We start from the raw sequence: 10,794 nt of genomic DNA on the forward strand, positions 1-10,794 counted from the left end.
TTGAGGGGGCATATTGAATAATTACATATTTAGGAAGATTTCTTTCCTTGTCAATTGCATTGTTTTATTACAGAATGATTTCCTTTCCTACATTAGATTAATACACATTTTCTTTCATTATAAAAAGAGTTGTGTAACATATTCATTCAATTCTGAGAAGGAATTCTTCATTCATAAATTATATTCTATCAAATTCTAACAATCTCATCATCGTTGCAACAAATAACAATTGTAACCTTCTCTTTATTTTGCTTTTGGCCCACCAATTACTTTGTTGCAAGAGAAGTATCGGCTTGCATTCGATAAAATAAACTAGTTTCATCCATATTGTAAGTGTCTTTCCAAGCCCATTTGTTTAATTCATCTTCTATTGGTGGCAAAATAGTATCAATTTTCTCCATATCATCTGAACCATTCTCCTCAAAGTAATAGAAAGAATGAATTGCATTTTGTTGCTTGAACTTTTCCAATTATCCATTTGAAAATTGAAATGAGATAACTTCGAGATAGAGTTGCCTTAAAATAAAATTCCTTTCTGTTTTAGCATTACCACTCATATTAACATGCTCTTGATGGCATAAAAATCATTTATAGAGGGTACACTCTATTGCTGGTACATTAGTGTCTTTCAACGTTTTGCATTTGCGTTCTACAATACTTCTTAAGGAGGTCGGTTGAAAATTTGATTGTCTTAGATATTGCAACTTGTGGTACCTTAAGACCTTAAATATATTCTAACTGGTTCACAAGATCTTTTAGCTTTCAGATAGGGTTTGAGTTTTTCATTTTGCACAACTCCATACAAATATTTTCGATTGGTTGAGTTTGTACATTAATTTTTGATAGCATGGTGAATTTGCTAGAGAAAGAAAGAAATGTATCACTTCAATTGGTTGAGCATTGCATAGGTTGTATTATATAAAATGTATTCACAAATTGAAAAAAATAATAATAATAATAATAAATACATCGAAGAGAATATAGGCTTTTAGACTTTTAAGATTAATGCTTTGCATATTTTTGACACTAAATGAATACATATAATAGTTTTTTTAATATTATGTCATCTCTTTTTTTAGTGTTTATACCTTGATTTTAACATTCTTCATTTATTAATTATATTAATATAGTATATATAGGCACTTCCAATTAGGATAATTAAGTCAAAATAAGATTTTTTGTGATTACACCTCTATGAAGTTAACCTCCTCATAGTAATGAAATTAGTTCGGTCCCAACAGTATGACTATAGAGAGGTTTTAATGAACATCGAAGACATAAGTTAAATTTAAATGAATGAATACGTCAATCTATGTGGGCTCAATCTCTTAGATAAGTGTTCAACGAATTATTAATTTGAAACATAATTCAGCGTATTTAATTAGATTAATTTGACTGTCTGATCATCCTTCATCAACTAATGGTCTATTAATCATCAGTTTTTTTTGGTAGACAGGTGAAAGAATTTCTGCCTAATGCATTAGGAGTTCTTCTTTGTCTCACCAAAAAAAAAAAAAAAAATTCAACTTTAATGTCAACAATTAATTTTAACAAAATATTTCTTATGACCCAGAATTTTTATCAACTTTTCAAAAATTTATTTCATCAATTTTTTTATCAAAATTTATTTAATTATAATTTTTCGCTACAACAAACAAAGATAAATGTCAGTGTGTTGAAAGGTAGTTGTTGGGCAACAAAACTAGTATATAAGCCCACTTGCATGATATTCTTAATGCATCTCAACATATATTCCTAAGCCAGCCGTAATAAAACTAAGGTTGCAAATATGAGAGTTTGTGGGTTGTTTTTTCTCTGTCTTTATGTTGTTTTAGCGGGTACTGTTCTTGCCAGAAATTTGGATGATGAAGAGAAATTTCTGTTCGGGAAGGGAGGTTGGTTTGGTCATGGTTTTGGCCACAATGGTGGTTTATTCCCTCCTGGTGGATTTGGCCCAGGTGGCGGTCCTGGCCGCCCGGGTGGTGGTTTGTTCCCTCCTGGCGGATTTGGCCCGCATGGTGGCTTGTTTCCTCCTGGCGGATTTGACCCAGGTGGTGGTTTGTTTCCTGGTGGACCTCCCTGATTCGCTTGTGACAGGGATTTAAAACATCAAGAGTGGGCTTTGCACAATCAGTATATATATGGCACTACTTTGTACTAATATATTACACAATAATTTCGAACCGTTCACTACAAATACTTGTACCTGTGTGAATTCTACTTCATAATAAATAATTTCTTTACCTACTAATCATCTCTTAATTCCTCTTCCTAAGATCCTTTGATTAGTTTTCATTATGCAGATTCCGAAATACTACGAAATATATATGTACAAATTACGTGGCTTCTGAACTGATTAACGTTGGAAACTAAACTATTCTCCTAAAAAGTCAATCCTAAGTATTTTCTAACACAATCAACAAATTCAGATTATACAAAAGAGTCTACCAATGGTCAAAGTGATCCATCTACGTACTTTAACCACAAAACTTAGATGAATCCTATCCATTCAATTAGATAATCCGTCAATTATTCTTTTTAAAGCGAAATTGGAGGAAACAAAGCAATTTTTTCACAATATGATACACAAGTCGAATTCATATTATACCATCGATTTTTCATTACTTAAATTACTTTAAGATTCACAAGATTATTCGTAAATAAGAATTTGTTAAATATGAAATGCGACGTATTTTTGTCAATCAAAAGGTTTACTTTTTCATCTATGCATAATTTTTAAACTTTACGATTTTCTGATGAAATATTTATTTAGTGCTGAAGAAGATTTAGTCGAAAATATAACTTGACAAACCCAGCCTTGAGCCTACTCACCAAATTTAAGAAGAAAATCGGAACATATATAATCTACTATTAATTACATTATTTCACGTAAATATGTAAAGAAATCAAATTAGTCAGGCGTTATCCAAAAGTTCCAAATCAAAATAGAAAATGGAAGTTATTTTGTAAGTAACTGAAACGCTAAACCCCTTAAACTTTGTACTGTGACCATTCAGAATCATCACATTCACTCCATGAGCTTTCTTAAATAACTATTTCGAAATACTTTATTTTTCCTTTTAAAGTTTTCTCCCTTTATGGGGAATCGGGGGTGATTGAGGTTCAAAAAATGAAAGATTATGCCTAATTTGTCAGCTTAGACCTTTGCCTTTATTTGTAGTCAATTTTATTTTTATTTTTGAAGAACAAAAAATTATGCATGCATCCCTCTGCAAAATCTATGTATGCCTGATTTTGTGTGGGAAGGGAAGGGTAGGGGAAGGGGTTGTTTTTAGGTGAAATGTAATATTGATGGCATCATTCAATACAATCTTTCCTTAATATAAGGTCTAAAAATCCTAATTGAGTTATACTACAAGTACATAATTTTTGCACAGAGTCAGATGTCAAAACATCATTCAAATTCAAAGATGTGAAAAAACATTAAACATAGACGGACAAAATTTTTCTATTTCAAAATCTTGTATGAATTCTGTAAGTTTTCCCTGTAGGGAAAAATCCTAATTTTAGAATTATTGATGCAGTTCTATTTTAAGTTACTGCAATGTCGTAGATAATATAATTTGACAGGACGATATTCCTCTTCTAACTTTAGAGCCTATTTGGGAGTGATTTTAAGAATTGATTTTTTGACCGTTAGGAGAAAAGTGTGTTCCACCTGTGAGAGAAGAAGTCAAATATGACGGTTGGAATAGCAAAATAACGGTCAAAAAATCAAATTTTTGGGTGAAAAAATCGGGCCCAAACAGCCCCTTAGTTAGTAGGATTTAATTAAATTATCGACTGAAAATGATGATGAAGAAATCGAGCAAGATTACTAGCAGATCAGATCCACTGTCTTCTAATGTTGTTGTGTCTAAAGATTCTTTATGTGCTCCGTCATTGCATGCCCTTCTAGATACAACTTGTGCCAAAGTACCTTATCTTATCTACGCATCTTGGTGCAATTTTAAGGAGAAATGTATATCTATACTTAATTTCTAATATAGCAATAGGTTTAAATGTCATTGTCGAAGAGAAATGTAAGTTAGCAATAAGTATTCTAAACATTAATTGCATTATTATTATTTTTTTTCTCTATATTCAGCGTTATAAAAATGCTAATTGGAGATATTGAAGGTTGTTGTGAACAAATTGCTTAACAGCTGTATAGCATATATGTCAAAGGTATGCTCTCTCTTTATAAGTTAAACAACTCTTTTTAACACATTTTTTTAGTGAAATCGCTACAACGGTGTAGTATTTATTCATAACTCTTTTACAAATCAGACCGTCAAACACGACTCGCATCTAACATTCCAAATTATTACTCTCGAACAAATAAGAATTCCCTCTTAATGTCATGCATTCAGTTGATGTATGTAGTTGTGTCTAATGATCCGACATTAACTTGCACGATACAATTTGATTTTTAGGTCACTATTAAAGGTCGAATGGCAAAATCTGTTTGGATCCCCACGGAGTATCCCTCATTAACCAGTAGCACTTCATTTCAAACTTATTGGTTATACATTTTAGACATTAGTATCGAAGAGAAAGAGCTTTCACGCACGTGAAATTTAAATATTTTAAAGAAAGATATGCCTTCTTGAACTGAAAATCTGATATAATAAGTCTAATAAAACTTAAATCAAATTCTAGTTGAGCTTCCTTGCATACAAGAAAATTATGAAATGGCCCTTCACTGCACAAAATATCTTTGCTACAGCATGAAACTTGCCATTTCCCATATTAGCAAGAAAATATCTCGCCCCCAGGGCACATCTCCAAGTGGTAAAAGGGAAGGTTGAAAAAATCCAGCTTTGCTTGAGGCTGCCGCGTCAAGGGTTCGAATCCTGAAATATGGATTTGGCTCTTGGGTAAGTACAAGTGTACAAACAGTCTTCCACCTTGTACCCTTGGACTCATAACTTGCGATTTACCTCCCTCACGATACTCCAAGGCAGGGGCGATGTGGGACCCTTAAGGTTGGGGTTCAACCTTTTAGGAAAATATCTCTATGGATCATCAAATTTTATTGGTAGGCACGTGAAAGCATTTCTGTCTGATGCATCTTACCAAACACTTGGTGATGGATTTTTTGTACGGCATTAGTGAACTGGTAGTTGTTAGGGGCCATTAAATGCATTATCTGAATGATGGGGACAATAGAATTATAAGTATATAAACCCTCTTGTATGATGCTGTTAATGGGATTCTGAAACATATATTCCTCGGAAAGTTGTAATAACATTATGGTTGCAATGAAAGTTGGGGAGTTGTTATTTCTTTGTTTTTATGTTGTTTCAGTGACTGTGGTTGCTTCTATAAATGTGAATGATGAAAAATGGTTCTGGTTTAAGCACGGCCCTGGTGGTTTGTTACCCCCCGGTGGATTTGGTCCTGGCAGTGGTTTGCTCCCTCCTGGTGGTGGTTTGTTCCCTCCTGGGGGATTTGGCCCTGGCAGCGGTTTGCTCCCTCCTGGTGGTGGTTTGTTCCCTCCTGGTGGATTTGGCCCTGGCAGTGGTCTGCTCCCTCCTGGTGGTGGTTTGTTCCCTCCTGGTGGATTCGGTCCAGGTGGTGGTTTTGGCCCGGGTGGTAGATTTGGCCCAGGTGGCGGATTTGGTCCTGGTGGTGGATTTGGTCCAGGTGGTGGATACCGCCCGGGCCCTGGATTTGGCCCTCGTACTGGTTTTGAAGTTGGTGTTGGATTTGGTGGCGGCCTTAAAACAGATGGTGGTTCTGGTAGCAGAATTGGAAAAGGCAGTGGAGTTGGGAAAACTGAACGCCACTGATTCTTCTTTTGTTGCATGCACTCAAGACACTATGTACCTGTCTGTGTGATTCTTGCTTGCTAAATAATTTCTTGATCAGTGTATTACAAATTCCGATTAGACATTCTGTCGACTTGATCATTATAATCCACTTGTCAAATTGATATCATACCGTCCATTCTACTTTATTACTCAATTTCTTCTGATAAATATCTTAAAATAAAAATAAAAATAAAAATAAATAGAAGAAGAAGGACAAACATTTTTTCACACTCACAAGTCGAATCGATATCATATGGTCGATTTTTTCATAATTAAGACTAACTCTAAGAGACAGGGAATACACTTTTAAGAGTTATAAACTAGTAGAAAATTATTTCTGGTGATATAAATATTATTATTATTGTAAGGGTGGTTCTTTTTGGGGGAAAAAAATCAGGAGTTACAAAGTCTACAACTACTACTCCTAATTATTATTATTATTATTTATTTTTTTTGGAAAGCTACTAATTAATTTAAGAACAACGGGGTTACATAATCTACTACTAATTAATTTCTGTCACCGAATTACGTAAAGAATTCAAGTTAAATAAGCATTAATTCAATATTTCCAAATTAACTGAAAAATAAAAATTACCTTCTCTGCAGATTTTAAGTTTCTTTCTCGAAAAATGTTTTTGGGTTCTCAGTTTTATTTTTTCTAATTGCGTTGTAGATTTTCTTGTTTCTGAATATGAGTCATCCCATTTTATATCAATAAAAATATTTTATTTTTCACTTTTGAAACGTCCTCGTCGTAACCACTCGGGTGTTACCTGAAAAAATTAAGCAAAACACCAAGGCTTGAGTCAATAAAAGATACAAAATAATGTTAACAAATTTGTACGTATAGCATGTGTATTAAAAGTTAATTCAAACCTAGAAACCTGCCAACAACTATCTCAGTTTCTTGAACAGTTGGATATATTATATTGGCGCAGAACTAATTAACACTAGTCTATAAAAGGGTTGGTATCAATTTACTTTTTCTAGTTAACTGGCTTCTTCAACTAAGAACATTGCACTTATTTTCTTGATTGTGTAATGGCTGGGGAAGAAAATGGGGAAGATGGGACTATGGATGTCAAAGGGAACCCTATTCTTAGATCCGAGAATGGAGGATGGACTGCTTGTTCTTTTATTCTCTCTCTCTCTCTCTCCACTACTCAGTGCACTCTTATCTTTTCCTACTTTTAACTGTTGGGAATTGGGAAGGGCAATATATATTCTCTTTGTTTTCCCATGTTGGTTTTATCAATACCTATCTTGTACACAACTTGTTTCCTTTGTATCTTCTCTCAAATCTGGTGATTTGAGGATTATAGTTAATCGATCCCATGGTTTTCCAGTCTACGAAATGCACTTCTCCAATTAACGTCACCCGTCTCCACTATCAAACAATATCGCAAGAGTAATGTTATTCATCAGTAGCGATGATCATAACTACTTTAAATGATAGTGGCCTATGGTTTATTGTCCAACATAAAAGTTGATGTTTAGAACCAACTTTTATCAAAAAGATATTTTGAGCTATCAAATTAATTGGTTGGTTGTCTCATCAGCTGTAAATCTTATATATGGCCTACTCCAAAACCTAAATTTCTTAGCTACCTCTTCCAATCAAAGATTCAGGAAAAATTGTCATGGCCCATTTTGTCCATAACGAAGTTCGAAGAAGCCTAATGACACAAAGAAAGAACCACATCTTAGTTTGGACAATTTAGTCCATATTGAATACTTCTCAAAATAACTTTTTTAGCATCAAACGTCGCACCATAAACTTTTTAAGATACAAAGACCGTTAGTGAAATGAGTCTCTATGAGGCAATTTTTTCTACTTGCAGAACGTAAATGATGTACAGGTGGCGACCCACCCAAAGTTAGGTTCGAAATATAAATTCACACCTTTATGTAATGGCAGATATTTTACCACCTTGCACTTAGTTGAACAGCTCATATAACAATCATATATCATAAAAATTCGCATCACATTTTGACTTGTATAAATGACCTTTGTCTTGTGCAGTTTATGAAGTTTTTGAACGTATGGCCTATCATGGGATTTTATCGAATCTCATCATTTACTTGACCAGAAAATGCATCAAGGCACATTTAAATCAATCAATAATGTCACCAATTGGCAGAGGCAGATCTAGAAAATCATGCTGGGAAGCTAAAATTTAAAATATATATGCACAAATTTTTATAAAGTATACGATATAAAGTTTCATCAAGACATGACTGACTGAAATTATCTCCGTTGAGCTCAAGAATCAGAGTCAGAGATGAAACATGAACTAAAGAACACGTTGCCACCAGTATCATTTTCTTTGTGACTTGTGGAAGCTTGGGCCTTTGGGCATTTCCAGAATTAACGGGAAGAATTTGAGATTTGAGAATTTGAGGAGTATGAATGCATGATTTAATGATTAGGTGGGTTACTAGGTTTGGACTTTGGAATGGATTCAATGGGGGTTACTAGGTTTGGACTTTGGTATGGATTCAATGGAAATCATGGAATGGACTTAATCTCTGGGCTAATTTTTTATTTTTTGGACTGGGATTGGATTTAACGATTTAATGGAGTCAAACAGTGGGCTAATGTATTAGGTGGGTTAGTGGGTTGGACTTTGGAATTGGAACAATTAGCTAATTATAATTTTGGGCCGAGCTATAAAAGAGGAAATTACACCGAAGCACTTTTTTGAATTTTCCAATTCAAAAATCAAGTTTAAAAATTGTTTATTCAAAATTCAGGTGAAAATTTATTTTTTAATATTAATAATAATATTAAAAAACTAAATTAATCCATCTTATCAAATTTAACTTCCAAACCCTAATCATTTCCATCTCTTCTCTTTCTCTCACTTCTCGCCTCTCTCTCTCTCTCTCTCAAACGGCCTTCTTCTCCATCTCTCTTCTATCCTTGTTCTCTTTCTTGTGCTGGTCAATACCCCCGTTGTTGTGAGCGCAAGTGCAGCATCTGACACAAATGGCAAGTTCGTATCTCTTGGTCTTGCAAAAAAGTCCCTCAAAGAAGCCAATGAGGGTTGATGGATCTCATCCATAGAGAAATGGACTTTATCAACTATTGTCTCTAAAGCAAGCGCTAAAAGGGCTTTGCATTTCTCAGGCTGTCGAGAGTTGGATAGGGACATATCTGTTTCAATTAAAGTTGGGGAATCTGACTTTTCTCTAGCTAAAGGTGGATTAGACTTTGATCGATTCTGTTAGGTGACTAGACAGTGGTATGGTGATTTTGAGAATGTGATTTTTAAGATAGTGTGATTGATGGGTGCCGTCATAGTGTTATTGATGGGTGTCGTCGTGGTGGGTGCTATGTCGAGTGGTAATTTTGAGAATGTTAGTGTAGCCGGCGGTGTCACGGTGACTCGATCTAGTTGGCGGAAGACAACAAGCGGTAACTTTGGGACGATTTTTTTGGTGTTTTGGAAATGATGGTGGTGGTGCGTGCTGTGGATTTCGGCTGCCATGGTGAATTTGTTTGGAAATGGTACTGTTGTGGTAGTAACGATGATAATGAGGTGAGAGTGGCTGTGATGGTAGTAGTGGTGTGATAGTGTTGGTGACGGTGGTATGTGACCACTATTTGGTATATATGACCACCCATTTAGTTATCTATGACAAATTGGTTAATTGTAACTTAAAATTTTGATAATATGTGACCTGTAATTTTTTGATTTGTGACTTCGAAATAAAATGTGACCTATAAAATTTATGATTTGTAACTTTGAAATAATATGCGACTTATAAAATTTCTGATTTGTGATCTCGAAATAATTTGTGACTAATTAATTTAATGATATGTGACTTATAATTATTTACCTATGACCATTAATTTTATATTTATGATTTTATTATATTTGATTAATAAATATTTCTAATTAATTAAATATATATCTGAATTTTGAATTTTCAAACTATTTACCTTATTTCTGAATTGGTGTAAATAATATATCTGATATATGAATTTTCCCTAACTTTTTTCAGAAATTTTACACACACAAATGGTATCTAGCCGAAGACTGCACTAGGCTACAGCTCAATCTAGCTAGGTCCTAAATCTGCTCCTGTCAATTGGGTAGGCACCGTTTGGATGACTCCTATCTTGGGTGCATATCCCGCAGATGCTCTTTATAATATCCCGAAATTTTTTAGAATATAATTTAATTTTATTTATGCTATATTTTTAATGTTTTGAAAGTTTAGGGACTAAAGTGTATATAAAGTAAACTTAAATAATATTTAGATTAAAATATAAATATTGACGGGACGATGATAAGTATACGGATATTGGGCTCGTTGGATAGATAATAATTAAAGACGCATTTTAGACTCGAGAAAAAATTTATTTGGGTTAGTCGAGCCCAAGTTATCGAAGCCGGAAGATATAACATTAAAATATTAATTTATTACTTTTGTTTGGAAGAATTTACGTGGAGAGAGAGATGAAAGTTGTTGAGATATTTTATTATTTTATTATTAATAATAATATTTTATTAAGTGTGTTTTGCATTGAGAGGTCTTACGTGAAGTACTAGGATTCTAAGTAGGTGGTTGGTATGTGATAATTGATTTGTTTATTAAATGAAATAAAGTGTAGAGAGAGAGAGAGAGAATTATGGGAAGCCACGTTCCTAATGGTTAAAACAAATTCCCTTGTATATATATGGTGCATTGCCATGTGTAAGATATAAATTATTTTTTTTCAAATTGTGGGTAGTTAGCAAGATTTGGGTCAAGATTCTGTTTCAACTATTTTGATCCATATCTCCTTCCCCACTCCCACACGTTTCATCATTTTTTTTTTTATATAGATATTTTTATTATATCATATGAAAACAATAGTTTTCATTCACTTCACTGTAATATTATTGCACGATAAGGCAGAAAGAAAAGAAAAGATAGTTGCAACGTGATTTTGGGTTTTCTTATTCCAAGAAATTGTTGGAGCGTGAAC

At 33.7% G+C, this 10,794-nt stretch overlaps 1 protein-coding gene across 1 annotated transcript in view; it reads left to right on the forward strand.

The window, feature by feature from the left end:
• Positions 1-5,205: 5,205 nt before the first annotated feature.
• LOC111378602 (glycine-rich protein 5-like) overlaps positions 5,206-10,794 on the forward strand; it is a 7,836-nt gene continuing 2,247 nt past the window's right edge. Inside the window, exon 1 of the mRNA XM_023001832.1 lies at positions 5,206-5,430. Within this exon, the coding sequence (XP_022857600.1) occupies positions 5,256-5,430 (175 nt within the window). The 5' untranslated portion in view covers positions 5,206-5,255. The remainder of the gene's footprint in view (positions 5,431-10,794) is intronic.

This window comes from Olea europaea, unplaced genomic scaffold, assembly GCF_002742605.1.
Source record: "Olea europaea var. sylvestris unplaced genomic scaffold, O_europaea_v1 scaffold1838, whole genome shotgun sequence".
Lineage (NCBI taxonomy): Eukaryota > Viridiplantae > Streptophyta > Magnoliopsida > Lamiales > Oleaceae > Olea > Olea europaea.